The following is a 20419-nucleotide window of genomic DNA, read 5'->3' on the forward strand; positions in this document are numbered from 1 at the left end:
GCATTTTTAGTTTTATTGTTAGTTCTGTGGAAGCTGTCAATCAGCAGCACTGGCAGCTTTAAGATGTAATAAAAACTTATATCTTAAACAACATTTATTAATCTTTGTTAATGTTAATTTCAACAATTAGTAATACTTTATTAAAATCTTGTTAACGTTAATGCACTGTGAACTAACAGGAACAAACAATTAAAAGCTTTATTTCTATAAACTAACATTAACAAAGATTAATAAATACTGTAACAAATGTATTGCTCATGGTTTGTTCATGTTAGTTAATACATGAACTAATGTTATCTAATGAACCTTATTTAAAGTGTTACCCTTAAATCAATACAATCAATGATCCTTATTTAGCTAAAGGCTGTCTGAATATCCCATCATGCTGCTTTGTAAAAATGTGAAAAAAAAATGCTGCCATCTTTAGCAAAGATCAAAACTTTCAAAAATCTATATTTTTTGTCTGTTACCTTCTCCCGTAGACTCCATGCGGGATGCTGTGTTGACAGTATCTCCAAATAAGCAGTACCGAGGCATCTTCAGACCTACTACACCAGCACAGACGGGACCTGTGAAATGCACACATATAGCGTATTAATACGCTAAAGACATCCAGTAAGTGTTATAAACGGCTCTTATGCTTTCTGACAGATGAAAATCAGCAGAATAAGAATATCAGGCTGCAACTAGATCATATCTGACTGAAGCTTTTTACAATGGTCTCAGTTGTACATCTACTTGTGTATACAGAGACTTCAGAAAAAATATACAGATCCTACAGTGGAAAATTGCAGGATACAGTAAGAGATGTTTTCCAGAAGCAGAAAATATTAATTCTGTAAACATCAACCTTCCATAGAGGAAAGGGTATTCAAGCAAAATAGATTTATAGTCACCAGGACCTTGTATAAGACATAGGGGGGAAAATCACATCACATGACATCCAATAAAAATCTCTACAAAAACAGCAATGAGATTAAACAGAAATTATAATTAAGTTAAATTAAGTCTTGTGCTTTTAGGAAAATATCCCAGGAATCTCTCATCTAGGCAATAAAACTTTCAAGTAGTTCCCATTAAATTCATCCAAATGCCAAATCTTCTAAGCCAGGGGTTTCCAAACTTTTACCCGCTTAGACAGGTATATTCAATCTCAGGACCCACCAAAATATTTTTTAATAAGATATATGCAGAAAAACATACATTTAGAAATACAAAAATAAATAGTTCCCTTTAAGAGGAGAGTAGTTTATACACTCACCAAAGGATTATTAGGAACACCATACTAATACTGTGTTGGACCCGCTTTCGCCTTCAGAACTGCCTTAATTCTACGTGGCACTGATTCAACAAGGTGCTGAAAGCATTCTTTAGAAATGTTGGCCCATATTGATAGGATAGCATCTTGCAGTTGATGGAGATTTGTGGGATGAACATCCAGGGCACGAAGCTCCCGTTCCACCACATCCCAAAGATGCTCTATTGGTTGAGATCTGGTGACTGTGGGGGCCATTTTAGTACAGTGAACTCATTGTCATGTTCAAGAAACCATTTTGAAATGATTCGAGCTTTGTGACAAGGTGCATTATCCTGCTGGAAGTAGCCATCAGAGGATGGGTACATGGTGGTCATAAAGGGACGGACATGGTCAAAAACAATGCTCAGGTAGGCCATGGCATTTAAACCAATTTTGGTGAGCTCCTGCAAATTGTATGGTTGTGCGTGAAAATCCCAGAAACTGAGCAGATTGTGAAATACTCAGACCGGCCTTTCTGGCACCAAAAACCATGCCACACTGAAAATTGCTTAAAATCACCTTTCTTTCCCACTCTGACATTCAGTTTGGAGTTCAGGAGATTGTTTTGAACAGGACCACACCCCTTAATGCATTGAAGCAACTGCCATGTGATTGGTTGATTAGATAATTGCATTAATGAGAAATTGAACAGGTGTTCCTTATAATCCTTTAGGTGAGTGTATTTTATTGTTATTGTATGAATTAAACGTTTAATTGCAATCCCAAAATACCTGATATCAGAACCATTGTCATTAATAGGAGAAAACTGTTTTGGTGTCATTCACTGCAACAGCCAAGTAACTTTGGGCAACCCACTTTATCCCAATGTGCCACTCACTAGTGGGTCCAGAACCACATTTTAAAATCTATTAAATATTAACATTTTGTCGAGATTACATTTTGAGTCCTCTAAGCTCCTCAATTGTCTATTCTCAATTCGTAACTTCAGGAAAATGCCAAGAGGAATTTAAAAGAAACATCTGACACATAAGCTTGAAACAGCCTTTTGGTCCCAGAAAATTTCTTGAAAATTGGCAGAGCGGTTTCTGTGTAAACACAAACACGTTCCGTTAATGTTCTGGGATCGCTCCCGGAAAGAGGACCTAGTAACATTGCCATTCAGCTGTTTGACACAGGGATTTACATGCAGATCACCATTCACAATGAGAAATGTCGGCAAATTGTCAGCACAATTTCGCCTAAGATTTTTGTACTACACTTAAAAATAACATTTTATTGATGAGAGCATACACAGCATATCCTATCACTTTTGCAAGTTTGCTACCACCGAAACTGCAGTAACAATACCTGTGTGGATGCCTATCCGTAATCGTAGTTGATCATTTGGTCTGTGTCGGATTTTGAAGGTTTTAACCTGTTCCAGTAAAGCCAGTGACATGCCAGCTATCTCACGCGCGTGTAGTTTCCCATTCCGCACAGGCAAACCCGACACCACCATGTATGCATCACCTATTGTCTCCACCTTAAATTAAAAGAACACATTTTTAAGTTTGCAAAAATCTGTTTTATTATGACTGGTGAAGAAATAGCAACTTAAACACAACTCAATCATAGTTTACTTACCTTATATACATCAAAATTATCAATGATGGCATCGAAACAAGTGTAGAGATCATTCAGCAATGTCACCACCTGAACAGATAAGATAATTAGGAGCAAATTTCACATACATATTTTAACTCATGTCATTTACTCCAGGTAAGACGTTTAAAAAAACAAAGGCAGAACACTATGATTTCATAGTAAATTAAAAGTGAATGGATCCTATATTTACTTTCTAAACACATACATTTGGTCGTATTAAGTTCTTTCACACCGCATGTTGATTCCCAAAAATTGTCAAAACAAAATTCCTTCGGTGTTAATGCAAACACTTCCTTGAATTAATTCTGGGATCGCTCCCAGGATGGGGACCTAGTAACATTGTCAAAACATTTTGGGTAGGAACAATGTCGTAACGGGTGTGTCGTAGTGAGGACGCCTGTGTTGAACATTGTTCACACTGTGGTTCTAAATACAGATCAACATTTACCACAAAATATGTCTGCAAACCGAAAAGAAGTGCATGATTACAAATTCATTACACCACAAGTCACATGTCTTAACGGGATCTTTATGGGATGTGTGTGAATGCACACACAGATTCCAGGAAATCATTGGCAGTGTAAATGAACCAAAATCGAAACGATCTCAAACAAATCCTGGACACATTTTCTGTGTATTTTCCGTTATCTGTTTGTGGAAAAGGCTTTACACATGATGTTAGTGCCTTTTTTCTAATGGTGCCAGGACCAATGCAATAAAACACGTGGTTACACTTTATTTTAAAGTATCCTTGTTACAGTGTAATTATATGGTTAAGTACTGAGTAATAATGATTAACAACATGTACTTAATATATGGTTTAGGAGGATTAGTTTGGCTTAGAGTTAGCTGCCTGCATGTAATTATGAATAATTTACTGTTATTACTACAGTAATTACAAGTAACATGTGTAATAAAACCACTGTAAAATAAAGTGTTACCAAACACATCAATGTTTAAAGGGACACTCCACTTTTTTGAAAATATACTCATTTTCCATCTCCCCTAAAGTTAAACATTAGATTTTTACAGTTTTGGAATCCATTCAGCCAATCTCCGGGTCTGGAACTACCGTTTTTAGCATTGCTTAGCTTAAATTGAACTGAATTGATGTAATTAAATAAATACATTCTTCTGTCAGCTAATGTGGTTTGTTAGCATAAATGTAAACCAGCTTGTCACATTAAAACCCAAGTAAATGATTTAAATAATAATTTAACCCTTTTGTGTCTTTATTTAAAATCTAAAACACATTAAAAGTTTCTGCACAACAATGGAAGCTTCTTAAAAATTATCAGACACAATCACACTGTATCATTTTCATTTCATTGTGAATTCCTCCAACATCTTTTAATGTCGGTGTGATGAGACCCTGTCATAAATAGTGCCCTCAAAAATCTCTACTTTAGGCATTTCCATAGAGGTTTAGAAAGAAATGACTGCTGTGATATATTTCTGCATGAACTCCCAATGGCTCCCTCAAATTAAAATACTTTCTGCCCATTCCCCAATCCCATCCCATTGGATGTTTGCCCAGAATGAGGCCTTACAGCGAACTACATTTGCATACATAGAAAACAAAAGGATGATGAATTAAACACAGAGGCCAACTTCATTATGAGATTGTCATACTAGAAACTTAATCATAGCTACATAGAGACAAAACTGCTGGATTTTAAATGTAGGTCTCAGAACAGCTGTTGCGAACTGTGCTGTGATCCAAACACCAGTGAAATCCGCAGGACAGATCAGATTTGTTGTCTGGATATGCTCTAATTTTAGTGTAACTTTCCAAACTCAGTTGGTCTACAAGCACAGATGAGTCAAAAATTTTGAGCAACAATAGCCTCAAATGTCTCATCATTTTAAAGTGCATGTAACTTTTTCCACTGCAAATGGAAAAAGAAATGAACAGTATTTTCAGTCCTGTTTAAAAGCATGAACAGTCAAACAAGTCCAAGTCGGCTTAAAGCCATGATATTTTGATGCCATATGCCGATTGGTCTGCACAGTGCACAGAAAAAAGTGTTATCAACATATTCATACGTGTTCTGAGTTCACTTACTGTCTTTCATTTAAGGTTGTGTTGATGACGACAGTATGGGGTGTGCTCTTGAGAGGCAGTCTGGTCTGACTGGTGTGTAAAACGGCAATGAAATTGCGCGAATGGTTTTTGCATACCAGTCTCTGCCCAACCTTACGTGTATTAAAGGAAAAAGCGTGCACCATTTAGAAGGCACTGCACCGCCTTCGCCCAAGCGCTCAAGTCTGGATGAATGGTTTCTGGGCTCCCACAGTGACTCTAAGGCTAAGCTCTGTCCCAGTGTCATTTTTTCCAGAGGTGCAAGAGGAGCTTAGTAAGTCTTGGAAAGCCCCGTTTTCGGCGCAATCTAAGGCTGGGGGCTCGACCGTTCTCACCTCCCTCGATGGTGGGGAGCTAAGGGCTGTCGAGGTACCCAAGGTGTTATTGTGGTTCATTTTTGCCCGCAGACGGCTGCCACCTGGCGGGACCGACCAAGGCTCCCTTCCAAGGCGTGTTAGTTTTCTTCGGCACTTGTGTCGAGAGCTTATGCTGTTGCGGGTCAAAAAGCAGGTGAAAAAGCAAACCAAGGCAGCCGAAGCCTCCTGCGGAGTCTGCACCACCTCCACCAGAGAAGAAATAATGCAGCCGACCACCGAAGAGATCCAGAAGCAGGAGGGTTGTCAGGCGAACACGAGGGACCCTCCTGAGGCTTCCAAGCAGCTCTCAAGCAGCAAGGAGTTCGCATTCTCAATTATCTCAATGACTGGCTTATCCTAGCTCACTCGTGGGAATTGCTTTGCACTCATAGGGACCTGGTGTTACAACATCTATACTGTCTGGATCTTTGTACTGTCTGGATCTTCGGGTCAACTGGGAAAAGAGCAAGCTCTCCCCTGTGCAGAGCATCTCTTTTCTTGGTGTCAGATGGGACTCGGTGTCAATGACAGCTCATCTCACCAACGAGCGTACTCAGTCAATGTTGACATGTCTAAATTCTATCAGACGCAATACAGCGATCCCGCTCTAACTCTTTCAAAGCCTTCTGGGGCACATGTCATTCTTGTCGACGGTTATTCCCCTTGGGTTGATGCACATGAGACTGCTTTAACATTGGCTGTACCCCCAAGTCCCCAGGTGGACGTGGCATATGGGCACTCATTCTGTCTTTTTGACACTGCGGGGCCGACGCACCCTCAGCCCTTGGAAAAACCTTTCGTTCCTCATGGCAGGTGGGCCAATTAGTAGGGTTTCAAGGTCTGGGGTGCACATCACGGGCGACCTCAATTGTGCGGCCAACACGCTCTCATTACAGGTCACGCCCCGTGGAGAGTGGAGAAATGCTCGCCGAATCCCAGATTTACCTGTTTGCTTCACCGGACAACACTCATTGACCGCTTTGGTTTGCCCTGACCGAGGGTTCCCTTAGCTCATCCGTGGCCACGTCATCTGAGGAAGTATGTCTTTCCCTAGTGAGCCTCATTGCTCAGGTGCTGAGCAAGGTCAGGGAGGAAGAGCATCAGGTTCTCCTGGAAGTAACCCTGTGGCCCAACTGGTCCTGGTACTTGAAGCTTTCATTATTAGCGACTGCCCCTCTTTGGCCGATTCCCCTGAGACAAGACCTGGCACCCAAGGCCGGACCTCTGGAACCTCCATGTCTGGCTTCTGGACAGGACAAAGATGCCCTAGTGGGGCTTCCGCCTGCTATGGCTGAAACCTTCAATCAGGCTAGAGCCCCCTCTACCAGGCGGCTTTATGCATTCAAGTGGTGACTTTTCTCGTCTTGAAATTCCTCTCGTGGAGAGGTTTGGTGTTGTCCTTCCTTCAGGAATGTTTAGAGAAACAACTCTTTGTCTACCCTCAAAGTGTATGTGGCTGCTATCGCAGCCCATCACTTCAATGTAGGGGGTAGATCGTTAGGAGAGCACAAGCTGATTTGTAGGTTCCTGAGAGGTGCAAGGAGGTCAAAACCATCCAGACCGCACCTCATCCCCTCTTGGAACCTCTCAGTGGTCCCTTCGGGCCTCAAGAAAGCTCCCTTGTTGTGTCTGGTACACGCACTTCGCCTTTACCTGGATCACATGTGAAACATAAGATCTCTCAACCAGCTTTTTGTCTGTTTTGGAGGACCCCAGAGGGGGAATGCTGTTTCCAAACAGAGGTTGGCGAACTGGATAGTGGACACCATTACTTTAGCACTGCTTCCAGGAGCTGCCGTGCCCATTTGGAGTGAGGGCTTACTCCACCTCAGGTATTGCCTCCTCTTTGGCAATGGCGCATGGCACCATCCTAACATCCCTATGTAGAGCAACGCCAAACACGTTTGCCTGATTTTACAATCTTCGGGTGGAACCAGTGTCGTCCCGGGTCCTTCAGGGTAACAAAGTTTAGCCCGGTGACTGACTAGGCATCTCGCTTGCTTAGTGCCCTCTCCCCTTCCTAGGTGAGTAGGGTCCTTTACCAACATGCCCTTCTAGTGAATGGGTTGGAAACTTTTCATCATCGCCTTTCTGATATAGACTGAGCAGAGTGGTCTTTATCAATTCAGTATTTTTGTCTGAATATGCCAATACTGTCGTTCATTTCCAGTCATTTTTTCTCCACTTTCCAACATAGACATTGTTCCCCAGCAGTATACCCACTTTTGTGTCTCCTGCACATTGTGAGTTCTCGACACAGTTTTGACATGTTTTCTCACCAACAGGCGAGACCATTGTCTATCTCCATACGGACTCCCAAAGTAGGTGAGATATGGTTTCCGTAGGGCCTCCTTTTGCTATACCCTTTATTTCTGGCACATTCTCAGTATATTTCAGTACCCTGCGGCTAAGTCGATGCTATCTCCTTTAAACCCCCGCTGGTGTTACTAGTGAGAGGTCTGTTCCTCCTCCTCGTATGTAACCACGGTTCCCTGATGGAGGGAACGGGACGTTGTGTCCTTCGTGCCACAACACTGCTCATTCCGCTGGCCTTATCAAGCTCCTCAGACACAAGCGTCTGAATGGTGCACTCTGCATCCTTTTATACACGTAGGTGTGGGTGGAGACTTGAATGCAAATAGCATTAGTGCAATTTCATTGGCGTTTTACACACAAGTCAGACCAGATTGGCTCTCAAAAGGCACACCCCATACTGTCGTCATCGACACAACGTCTCAGTTCCTCCATCAGTGGTTACGTACATAACCGAGACGTTTGTCACACTACAGAAAAACTTTTATTAACTACCAAACCAAATTTAAATGATGGAAAATCACCAAGTAAATAAAATAAGTTATCAAATCTTGGAAAAATAGGCAGCATTCTCTGCTCTCAAGCGGTGGAGGCATGCCTGCTATCTTCACTGAAACCACGCCCACTCACAGGAAAGTTGCCGTCTCTCTCAACTTTCAAATACAGCTACAATCTGAATGGAGGCTTGCAATCGTGTTAGGCGCAGGGCCATGCCCCGTGTCTTAGAAATGGTGAAAAACTGTTTACTGACCTAACTCTGCAATTCAGTACTACATAGTTTACAGTCTTTTGGCGTGTTTAAGCAATACATTTCTAACATTTATAATGTGTTTAGAAACAATTTTTAAGATGGATTTTAAAGGGACTTTAAAGGTAAATATATTGTATGAGGTTGTATAGACAAGAGTTGACAGCACACTGCACTTCTGTTCGGAGACATTGTCCTGATGAGCGTTGAAGTTCCCATTTACTAAATGTCCCTAATGGAATTTCTGACCATTTCTTTGAAGTCAGAACACAAGACCATTTTAGGGCATCAATAAGAAATCGTAATGTCAAAACCCATGGAGAGATTTGTTTGCTTTCTGTCGCAGCCTATATCTCTGTCTGACATTGGGAAGGGCAAATATGTTGCTTAAAAATAATGATGCATAGCAGTTGTGTTATTTTAAAAATTGACAGGGAATACTAAATATGGTTATGAATACCCCTACCACAGATAAAACATGCAAAATATGAAATATTTTTAACAGGTACTATATGCATATCTTTTTAATTTCCTTAAAAGGATATGATTTATGTTTGTTTTATTTTATTAAACATATTTTTATCTATGTTTTTAAGCAATTTCTACAACAGATATATATATATATATATATATATATATATATACACACACACACACACACAGACACACACACACACACACACACACACATCTTAAAGGAAAACACCACCATTTTTCAACGTTTTGTTTTGTGCCACCATACTTACTCCTAAAACTACTCATGTAACAGTCTTTGAAAACATGAAGTGTTTGGTGTCTAAATTCATCCGTGTTTCGATCCTAAGGAATGAATGGGGCTATGCTAAATGCTTCACGACGCGCTGTACAAAGATTAAGTGCACACATTGAATAAAGATAGGTATGTATTCATTCTTCTAAGTTGATGTAACATAGGATTATATTGAAAAACGTGGTGTTTTCCTTTTAATAGCTCTTCTACATTACATTACAACATTATTTACAGTCTAACTATCACAAATTTTTGTATCAAGAACACACAAACCTGTAATGGTGTACTCTCAGCAGACATTGATGTGAAGCCCACAATGTCACTGAAATAAATAGTGACGCTGTCAAAGGCCTCTGCCTGTACAGTCTCTCCTCGCTTCAGCTGATCCGCCACTGAACTGTGAGAAGAATTTGGTTACGATGAGCTGAACCATCAAATTATTTCCAAGCACAAAAGTAGACATGCAACAGCAAAAATGTGTTTAGGCAAACAATGCATGGTTTAAAACAAAATATAATTTCATTTAATAAATCCATTTCTCAAAAAAACTAATGTACATTGAAAATCAAGGTAGGGAATTATTCCAAAGAATCTACATACTGGATATTGTCTCAGAAAGCATTATTTAAACTTACTGTTAACAACAACATAAATCATTCTGAGATCAATAAATACAAAGATCAATAGTGATAATTATTTTCACTAATGAAGGAAAGAGATTTTCTAGCTAGATTATTTCTAGCTTTTATTTGATTAAGTTGTTCTATAATTAGCTACATTAGTTACAATAAGTCAACATTACAAAGCATGGTTCTTACTGTGGAAGGATTTGGTAAAGAAGATTTTCGGCTTTCCGTTTCTCCTCGAGGTAGGCTTGAGTTCTCTCCTCTACCAAATTCTCCAGGTTATTGGCATATTGTTCCATTCTGGACAACAGGTTATTGAGAATACTGGTGCTGCCTTCTCTGCCGAACAAATCAATAAACATACATCAGAGGTGAAACATTAAAACAATGTGAATTTATTTAACAAGCCGAATTGAATAAAAAGTCATTTAATGACTGATTGTTTTCGCATTTGTTAATATTATTAAGAACAGAAAACAGTGCATCTAATCATCTTAGTAATCAGTTTTGAAACCATGTTACAACATATATATTGTAATTTCATAATCATGTACTGTTGGTGTGTGGTTTGCTGAATCATATACTTTTAGTAGTCAGATCTTACGTCTACATCCAGTACACTCATGCAGACCTACATTCACCTTTCTCAATGTTGTAATGTATGAAGATAGATTTTTACAAACTTATTGATGAAGGTTTGTTAAATTATCCCCTGACATTGATTGAAATAGAAAAATTTGCAAGCAAGAAGTACAGTAATAATAAATGTTTGCCCTATCCTTAGGTAATACTGTATATTTGCTGTATAGATGTATATTATAACTTCTCCAGCATCATTTTTGCATCAGATGTATTTGCCTGGTTGTAAACCTGATCCAAACTTGGACCAATCACTAAGTCTACAAATGTCACTAAGATGCATTTATGTAATGAAGTCTGTGCTTTAAGGTCTCTTTTACATCAGGCATTTTAGTAGAACTTCGTCAGCATTTGTAACATGTGACTTAAGTGCCCCTTTGGGGAATTAATCACAAAGCCTTCACTTACATCAGTGCAGGCAGTTTATCATTGAGCTGTCAAGAGCAAAATGGAAGCGAGCGTTACACAACTGCTACATTCAGTAAATCACAAGATATTGTGTTAAAAACTATTAAAAGTAATATTTTAATTTTGAACAAAGATCATTTGTTTTTGTATACTTTTAACATCTCTAAATGCTCTATAAGAACATCTCCTCAAATAAACTTGATCTGGTACTTACTTGTTAAGTTTTGCAATGAAGATCTTAATATAGCTGAAGTCCGGGCGATCTGCGGGGTCTTCAGCCCAACAACCTTCCATTAGGACGGTCAGCTCCTCGCAGTGCCGGCTGTTATCTGTGGTAGGCCTAAAGTATGGTTTCTGACCATTCCGCACCTTCTGGATTATCTCTGTAATGCATCCCCACATACATTAACATGGTTATCATGTACTGTAAAGAGATGAGTGGATAACTGTTGCTTTTGTATGGTTTCTAAATAAGGAGACTTGTTTACGTTTGCATGTAAATATATAATAAATTACTAACAATGTTTATGAGATGGATAAACAGGCCTGCTTTATGCTGTATATGTAAGGGGATTGTAATGATTTAGATGTTTAGGCAGTGTGGCATTAACAAGCAGAGTTTGCATTATGTGTGTTAAAAAAAGGCAGTATAGTGCTATTTTTTCATATAATGTTTTGCAGTTCAGGCTTTTATCAAGACCATAAAAACTGTCTTAAACTTTTACTTGTTGTTTGAGAAAAACATCTTGGACATTAGGTTTGATTCAAGATCCAAATGCCATTGACAGGCCACATAAATTCAATTAACTTAGTGTAAGCATTAAATAGCTGTTTAGTTTATGATGTTAAGTTTGCGCTTTGTTCCAATACAAATTGAAAGCTATAAATAGCACTTTACATTAATTAATGCATTAGCTAAAATGATTTACCAATTAACAATATTTCCGCACTTTTTATTAATCTAAGTTTATGTTAATTTTAGCATTTATTTATACATTTCTAAAATAAAAACTGTAACGTTTAAGTAAGGAATAATTTACGACGGGCCATTGAATTATAAGAAAATAATGCACACCCAAGGTGCAATGTGCCGTTACACCGCGGGTGTGCATTATTTTCAAATAATTCAAAGGACAAAAGGAGTCAATTATTCCTCTTATACCACGGTTACCACAAACATTGCTCAGGTGCCTTTATTTTTAAGACATTTGACAAGTTAGGTATGCACAGTTATCTAAAATTAATGCATACCCACGGAACATTTCTCAGCCAATCAGAATACAGCATTCAACAGACCCGTGGTATAACATTAGTTAATTCACACTGAACTAACATGAACTAATATTAAAGGAACAGTATGTGTGATTGTGGCTAAAACTGGTACTGCAATCACACAACTGGTGGCCAATACACAAAATTACAACATAAACATCAGTTGAGGGCTGCAACTCTACTTTTTAAATGACGATACCCTGGCCGGACCACTGTTGTCAGTGATACAAGTATTTGAAATGAAAATGATTTCTTAATGTCTAGTGACATATCAGGGCCATTTTATGATTAATTGATATACATTTCTTACATACTGTTCCTTTAACAAAGATAAATAAATGCTGAAAAATTCAAGGTACCACAAACATTGTTTTGGTGGTTGTTTTAAAACATTTGATAGGTTATGTGTGTGTTTAACAGAAAAATAATGAACACCAGTGGAACATTTCTCAACCAATCAGAGTAAAACATTCAACAGGCCAGTGGTATAAATTAAAATAAATGTATCCAAATATTTAAAAAAATTACCCTTCGAATAAATTTCAATCATCCTTTAAGGCTTACCTTTGGGACTGAGATCCATGCCTTCAACATAAAATGGGCCATTCCTGAGAGCTATCTCCTGAAGTATGATCCCGAAACTGTACACATCTCCCTTCTGCGTTCCCTGGGGCGGATGCCTATCATATATCAGCAATTCTGGAGCTGTCCACAACTTTTCTGAAAAAATCCAGTTCGATAAGTAGTCAAAAAAGAAATAATCAGCAATTCCATAGCCGTCTGTAGCCAATAATAAATGGAAGAAAATCCGGAAACGAAAAATCACAGGGTGTTCCTACTTGCATACAGCGCATGTGAGTCTTCGTTTTCACTGGATGAACGGAAGCTTGCCAGACCATAATCGGTGATTTTCAAAACGAAGCGGCTATCGACCACGCAATTGGATGATTTCAGATTGCCATGGGAGCCGATGTAACTGTTGTGCAGATAATTCATTCCCTGGCGGCACAAACATTAAACAGAACATTATGTCTTTGTCTTTAGTTTATGGAGCAAATACCAAATGGAGCCAAAAACACTGTTCTCCTGCTGGACATGAGTGGCAAATGTGTGTCTTCAATAGTTAATTTGGGTATTGTACTGTAATTCCTACTGACTAATAATACTTCCCTGCATGCTGAAAGCAATAAGAAAATTGCTAGATTCGGAGAAGCCAACGAGCTGACTTTGTGATTACTTTGGAAGGCACAAAACTAAAATTATGATTAAAAGTGATTGTATTCCCATAAAACAGCTACCTGATATTCTGTCAGGAGCATCAAATCGGGCATCAAGGCGATTTGGTCTGTCCATAATAAATTCACAAGGCCTCGGCGTACTAAATTCCTTTTTTACATATAAACCCTATTATCAAAATATCTGTCAGCGATTTGCCATGTTAAAAGCAAAATGAGGTTCTGTGTATTTGAAAAGCATTTCACTTTGATATACAGGCCGTTGCAGTCCAATTTAGCCAGAAATAGTCCTTTGTGTGTGTCTGGGCACTCAAGAACTTGTGCCATAGAACAGAAGATTGGTTTACATTAATGGAGGGGGAATTTAGAGTGAAATTACTTTCATACATCTTTTCCAAAAACAATGTCATGGTATCTTTGATGCCAGTCCATTTACTCTGACTAATGGGGCTCGTCTAAGAAAAGCAAATAATCAAACCGGCCCTGCTTTATTATTCTGTTTCCCATGTGACTATTTTAACAATAAACCCTCAACCTGTATTTACATGCCTTCATTAGCCATCACAAATTGGTTAATATTAAAGGACTCTATGACCTCAGGTACTCTCTATTTACACATGGTATTAAGATGCATTTTTGATTGTATATACAGTAGGTGTAAACGAGGTGTTAAACATTTTGTGCTCGTCCACTTTTGACCACATTCAGTAGTCGAAAATGCACTGGACCACATTGCTTTAGTAGTGTAGACGCTCATGTGGTCGAATGTGTTCGAACAGGAACAAAAAACCGCCAACTCTCCCCCTACTGACCTAATGTGTAATGTAAAAAAAAAACGTGCTCTTTCATTTTTGTTTCATTCTGTGAGTGTGTTAAAATTGTTATTGTTATTTATTATACTGTATGACCCCTACGCTATTAGGATTAGTCTCGTCCTCGAACCCGAGGAGACTTAAGGGGGTCGCACACCGGACGCTCAGCTCAGCGTCGCGCCGTTGTAAAAAAAATCAAACACATTGTTTTCTATGAGTCTACGCACACCAGCGCCGACAGGTGGCCCCTATCCGCGGCGCCCAGCTACGACTCAGGAAGTTGATCAAATCCCTGTCGCGGCACTCACATAGTTTAACATTAAATAAAATCATATTTGTCCCAAATCATTAACGATTAACATTGGCTGCTAACGTATATTTTGCATTTTGAAGTAGATGTTATCTGACTAATATTGCGCTATTTAATGTGCACTTCCGGTTCCACTATACCGCCGAGTTGTCCTAGACACGACTCGACGCGACGCTTCGCTGAGCTGCGCGTCCGGTGTGCGACCCCCTTAAGACTAACAGACCCAGTTCCTGTTGCTGTGAAGCACTTCAAACCACTGATCTACTGGCCTCCCATCATCGTGATGCCCAGCCGATGTCTGAGCAGCGACCAATGAGTGTCTCCCTTTATTTCTACATTTTTAATTCTTAATAAATCTTAAAAAGTATGTAATTTTCTTTTTTATGGATCAACCAGCAGCAACCAACTGCTTCCTTTAACTTTTATTTTATTTTATTTTATTAAACCTTTCAATACACATACATTTTTATAATATAGTACTTATATACAGTAATATATCCTCTATTAGCTATGTCTGGTTCTCTTTAAAGGTTTTTTTTCTCTTAAGGACTTGTCCCACGGTTTTTCTCCAATGAATGTATTATGGAGGAAGTAAAATGTTAGCTAATAGGAGATTAATTAGGAGAAAAAAATGCCAGTTAAAAATAATTTTCTTCTTAAGTATGTTTTGTGAAACCGGGCCCTGGTGCGTCTTTCTAATCTACTTGTGATCCGATTACCCAAAATGCATATTTATACTAGGGCTTAAGATATTTTTAATATTTTTATTGAATACAAGTAACATGACTAAAGAAATTTGCATAAATAAAATATTAAAATGTATGTAATTGAATGGGGCAGACAGATGGTCCAGAAGCATTTATATAGGGTTACCAGTTTTCATACAAACCTTCACAATGTCATTGATCAGTGAATATCGGAACATCCAGTCCAGGTTGATGCTCTCATTTTCCAGGATGTCCTACAAAATATGAACTGGAATTAACACTGAGAAATCTCTGACTTTGTTTTGCTTGTGTTTACAACCAACAGCCCTAACATTGCAAAAATACAAATAATCGAAGACATAAATAAAATAATAAAATAAATAAATAAATGGTTACTCTGAACATATAGACTTAAAGTATGGAGTGTTGTTTACCTGCAGACTGCCCCTGGGACAATACTCTGAGATAATACAGATGTTTGGTGGATCAATACAGGCACCAATAAACCTTGTCAGGTGGTTGAACTGTACATCTCTCATCTACAAAAGCAACAAGAAGAGGTTAATTTAAACCCAACCCCATATTTGACCAAAACACAGGTTGAAACAACCCTTTATTTTTCAGCACAGCATTACTGAGCTCACTTTGATCATAATGACCTACAGGGCACATAAAGTGACATCAGTGTTGCTTTTCTTTACAGGAAGTCAAAGAAGTCTACACAAGGACTTCTTTTCTTTACAGTGAGTCAAAGATGTCTACCATAACTCACAGACAAGTGGAAAATTCTCTGTATGAGGCCATGTAAACTTTACTTAGCATAACCTTCGACCTACATAACACTTAAGGCACAAGTTATTTGGAAAGAGTAAGACAAGTTTCTACTGGCAATGAATAACCCCACCCCCTACCCATCTGTCTGGACCTTCAATCTGCTCTGCACTCAAAGCTAATCAGGGCCCCGGGGCCACATCTACAGGGCCTCTGCCAGGCAGCCCCTTACATTTCCAGCAGCCCCTTACATTTCCAATCCAAGCTGGCAAGTTAGCGCTGGCAAAAGTAGCTGGACTTATGTGCATTCCCACAGGATAACACCATCAAAACAAACTTGGGCTTCACATGAAGCTCCTGGATGTCTTGAGCATGTAAGGGGGTTTTCAGGGATGAACCTTAATCACAATGATAAAAAGAGCTGAAAATGAAAGAGCTGAAGTAAAAAGAGCCATGTTTGCAATGCAATACTCCAATAATCTTACAATCTTCTACCATTTAGATTTCTGTAGTATGCGGTGTGTATATTGTCCATAGTTTGATAATTTTCTATATGCATGCAATACCCAGATGACCTAACAATAATGTGTATTGCACCTATAACCACAACGCAATGCACTCAATTTCTTTCTTGACTCATGTGACTGAGGCAGCCAAAAGTTGGCGATCATGTCTCAGTTTTAAGATGATAACAACAATATCATTTTTAAGAACGTTGAAAACCATTTTTTTAAGTTTGTGTTTTCAGAAAAATACAATACAAAATACAAATTTTTTTATTGTTTTGCAATTTTTTTAACGGATGTATTAATACGCATTAGATACAGTGTGCAAAGTGTGTGTTCGTGACGAATTTGTAGGATAACGAATTCGAAAAAATTATAGACTACAGTGTGCAAAAACCAAACAACACATTGGGCCCTATCTTGCACCCAGCGCAATTGACTTTGTCAGTGACGCATGTATCATTCGTATTTTGCACCGGCGCACAGCGGGTTTTTCCCTCCACAGACTCACGTCAGCAAACTAGGGAATGAACTTGCGTTCCCTGGGCGGTTCAGCGCAAAAATGGAGGCGTGTTGCGGCGCAAACCATCCCTGATGCTATTTTGCAGTTTCAAAAAACAATTGCGCCACTGACCAAAAAAAACTAGTCTAAAGTCAGTGGCGCGTTGCGCGTGGTTCATTATGCTATTTTAAGGGCGCATGCTTGACCATAATGTATAGCGTGCACGACGCGCACACACTTTGCTTATCTAATCTACACAGATGCAACAGTTATTTTTGCAAATCATAAATTGTTACAATAAAAAATATTAATGGGGATGCCAGCTGATGAGACAATTGTGGCTATTTCCTCTCACGCCTGTTTAACCTACGCTGATTTGGGCGCGTTTCTCCTATCCCCATACAAAACAACTTCTCTGTCTTTGACTGCGCTTACAAGGACGTGGGTCTCCTCGGCTGTGAACCGCTCCTGGCGTGCGCCTGGTAAATCCGTCATAATAATAGCAACCCGCCATGCAACTTGCGCCCTTGCGTTTAAAGGGAATGTTGGATAGCGTTCTGATTGGTTTATTTGACGTTACGCCCAAACCACACCTATGAATAATGAACCTACTTCAGACCAACCCCTTATTGATTTGCGCCTGGCGCAAGAGTTATTTCTCCCGCCGGGAAAATAGCAACAGCGCCCAAGATCCGCCCACAAAGTCACTTGCGCATTGCGCTTCGCACTTGCGTTTCAGATCGTTAAAATAGGGCCCATTATATTAAAATGCAACATGGCGCTTTCTTTTCTGCAATACATGCAAACATAATCAGTATTCCCTATAAAAAACACCTTGTGAAAATTCAACCACTACCCTCCACACCACCTCTTTGAAAGCCTTGTAATGGCACCCCCCCCCACTCCCTCATAAGAATGTGTGTGTTTATATGTGTGCAGGAAGAGGGGGAGGATGTTTTAAGCACCTTTGGGCTGTCCAGTGGGGTCATAAACGGTGGTCCAAACACACATAACACACATACCTTGCCTTTTTCTCTGAAAGACAGACACTGATAGATGCATGCCCACACATACACAAACACACACATGCAGAACTTGTACCTTATGATTAAATATATTCTCTTACATGTTTTAGTTCAAACAGCACTTGTCTGGTCAACTCAATCCGCTTCTTGTTCACATGTTTGATTGCCACCAGGTTGCCCTGTTGTGAATAGAAACACATGTTACAATGAATCTGATCTGAATAGCAATGTTGACTCAAACACAGACGGCTGTCATGACATGAGAAATCAGTGTAGTTTGGCTCCTTGGAACGGAATATTACAGATTCGTGACCAAATGGAGAAACATTTCATTTCTCAGAGGTTGCTTTTTCAGACTCGTGACCAAATGGAGGAACATGTCATTTTTCAGAGGTTGCTTTTTCAGGAGACAAAGATTTTATTGGTTACATTTCATTTATTCATCTATAAATTGAAGTGGACAGAATAGTTTAGGGCCTGTTTACACCAGGTATTAATATGAGTTTTAGTCGAACTGACCAGGCCTGGTGCCACGAGGGGGCAAAAGGGGGCATTGCCCCCTCAGATCTGAATTGTGCCCCCTCAGTTTATTTTTTTTATTCATTGCAACACTGTAAAAAAATTGCTGTAAGTATGCAACTGGTTGGCAGTAATTTAGGTACTGTAGAAGATAAAGACTGAAAATGTTTCATGTTCATTTAACTTTAAACAAACTGTTGCCAGTAAATAACATAAATGTAAAATCAACAGTAAGTAACTGAAATAAACTAAAAATATAAAGAAAATTCCTTTAGGTTTCGTTATTTTCTATTTATTTTATACGCAGCAGGGCTATGCATCATCGACTAGCTAATGAAAAATAGATGATTAATTACACTAAAAGATGATTGGACAGAAAATGATAAACATGGATGTCTGTTTGGCTGGATAAGAATTTCTATTGGCTGCCTGTAGTGCTGGGTGCATCTAATGTACACTGTTAAATTTTTTTGTAAAATTACAGTATAACTGTCGGCTGTTTGCCAGTAACTTACTGTATATTTCGGTTTTTTATTTACTGGCAACAGTTTGTTTTTGAACATTAATTAACAAGTCTTTATCTTGAATAAAACTAAAATAACAGCCATATGCAAAATCTAAAGGAAAAAACTGAAAAAGGTTGATGAGGATTTCTGATCCCAGAATGCAATGCATGAGGCTGTTATTTTATAGATTTATTCTGTAAAGACAAAGGCTTGTAAATTTTTAATGTTCTATTAACTTTCAACAAACTGTTGCAGGTAAATAACATAAATTTAAATTTACAGTAAGTTACTGGCAAACAGCTGCATAACTACAGCAAATTCTTTACAGCGTAATGCAGCTCAGTCAGGGTCAGTGGTAAGTCATGACTCGTGTTTTTCTCAAAATAAAAATGTAAGTAAAAATATTGTAACCTTGATTCATGGTTACATTTACTATATATAACAAAACAATAATATTTTGTGAGTGATGTTTTGAATGATGTTTTCCCCATTGTGCACAGGCAGGTTAACAGCACACAACCTGTAAAAGTAAAATTAGTATATGAACGGGTTTTAGCCAACTTTTATCCACCCTATTCTCCAAATTATATTAGCTCATATGTTTGAGCTACACTGCTTGTTGATGAAAAAATTCAATGCAAAAACAAGCAGATTACAGTTTATAAGGCATGAGTTAATACATTAAGGGAACATAAATAGCTGAACTTTTCAGACCTATGATAAAGCAATCTTGCAATAAAATTAGGGCTGGAACGACGCGTCGACGTAGTCGATTACGTCGATTACGTAATTACGTCGATTTGCCGGAAATGCGTCGATGCGTCGCATTGTTTACGTTTTCAAATGAAGGCGGCTTCAGCTCCGACCGGATAATACAAGTGTTATACCAAACAGCCAGAACGTGATCAAAAGTGTGGGAATACTTTAAGCAGAGACCAAATAAAACACATACTGTGTAAAACTGAAATGGCATACCACAGCAGCGCAACATCTGTGCATGATCATCTTAAAAGAAAACAACCTGGAGCTCTCCGACCTCAGAATGACGCGACGGCAGCGTAAGTATTTGAATTTTTACAGTAAGTTTTTATACAACAATAGAATCAATGCAGGCATATATGGTGCTTAATACAGCTGTGTTTACATCTTAGTTTAATACGAGTTGCGAGACGCCTGACAGACACGACATTGCATCGCGTCTGGGCAGTATGTTGAAACAGTAAATAAAGAGCGGAACAAGTTTAACTTTTTATATTAAGAAGTTATGAAATAATAAGTTACTGTGTTACACTGAGATAGGCATGTGCCCGCGTGCACTGAAAGCCAGCTGGCAGCGCGGAGTTCCCATAGCTTATTTTTTTGCTATGTGCGCAGATATTATAAAAGCTCGTCTCGTTAGGTATTCCTGAC

At 38.9% G+C, this 20419-nt stretch overlaps 1 protein-coding gene across 1 annotated transcript in view; it reads right to left on the minus strand.

Annotated features, from left to right (window-relative positions):
* npr2 (natriuretic peptide receptor 2) overlaps positions 1–20419 on the minus strand; it is a 61698-nt gene that overhangs the window by 5075 nt on the left and 36204 nt on the right. The window contains exons 10-20 of the mRNA XM_065284572.2: positions 18086–18163; positions 15615–15719; positions 15363–15434; positions 12956–13115; positions 12681–12836; positions 11059–11227; positions 9990–10136; positions 9445–9568; positions 2882–2950; positions 2606–2780; positions 471–569 (exon numbers count right to left, since the gene is read on the minus strand). Coding sequence (XP_065140644.2) covers positions 471–569; positions 2606–2780; positions 2882–2950; positions 9445–9568; positions 9990–10136; positions 11059–11227; positions 12681–12836; positions 12956–13115; positions 15363–15434; positions 15615–15719; positions 18086–18163 — 1354 coding nt within the window. The remainder of the gene's footprint in view (positions 1–470; positions 570–2605; positions 2781–2881; positions 2951–9444; positions 9569–9989; positions 10137–11058; positions 11228–12680; positions 12837–12955; positions 13116–15362; positions 15435–15614; positions 15720–18085; positions 18164–20419) is intronic.

This window comes from Paramisgurnus dabryanus, chromosome 5, assembly GCF_030506205.2.
Source record: "Paramisgurnus dabryanus chromosome 5, PD_genome_1.1, whole genome shotgun sequence".
Classification (NCBI taxonomy): Eukaryota; Metazoa; Chordata; class Actinopteri; order Cypriniformes; family Cobitidae; genus Paramisgurnus; species Paramisgurnus dabryanus.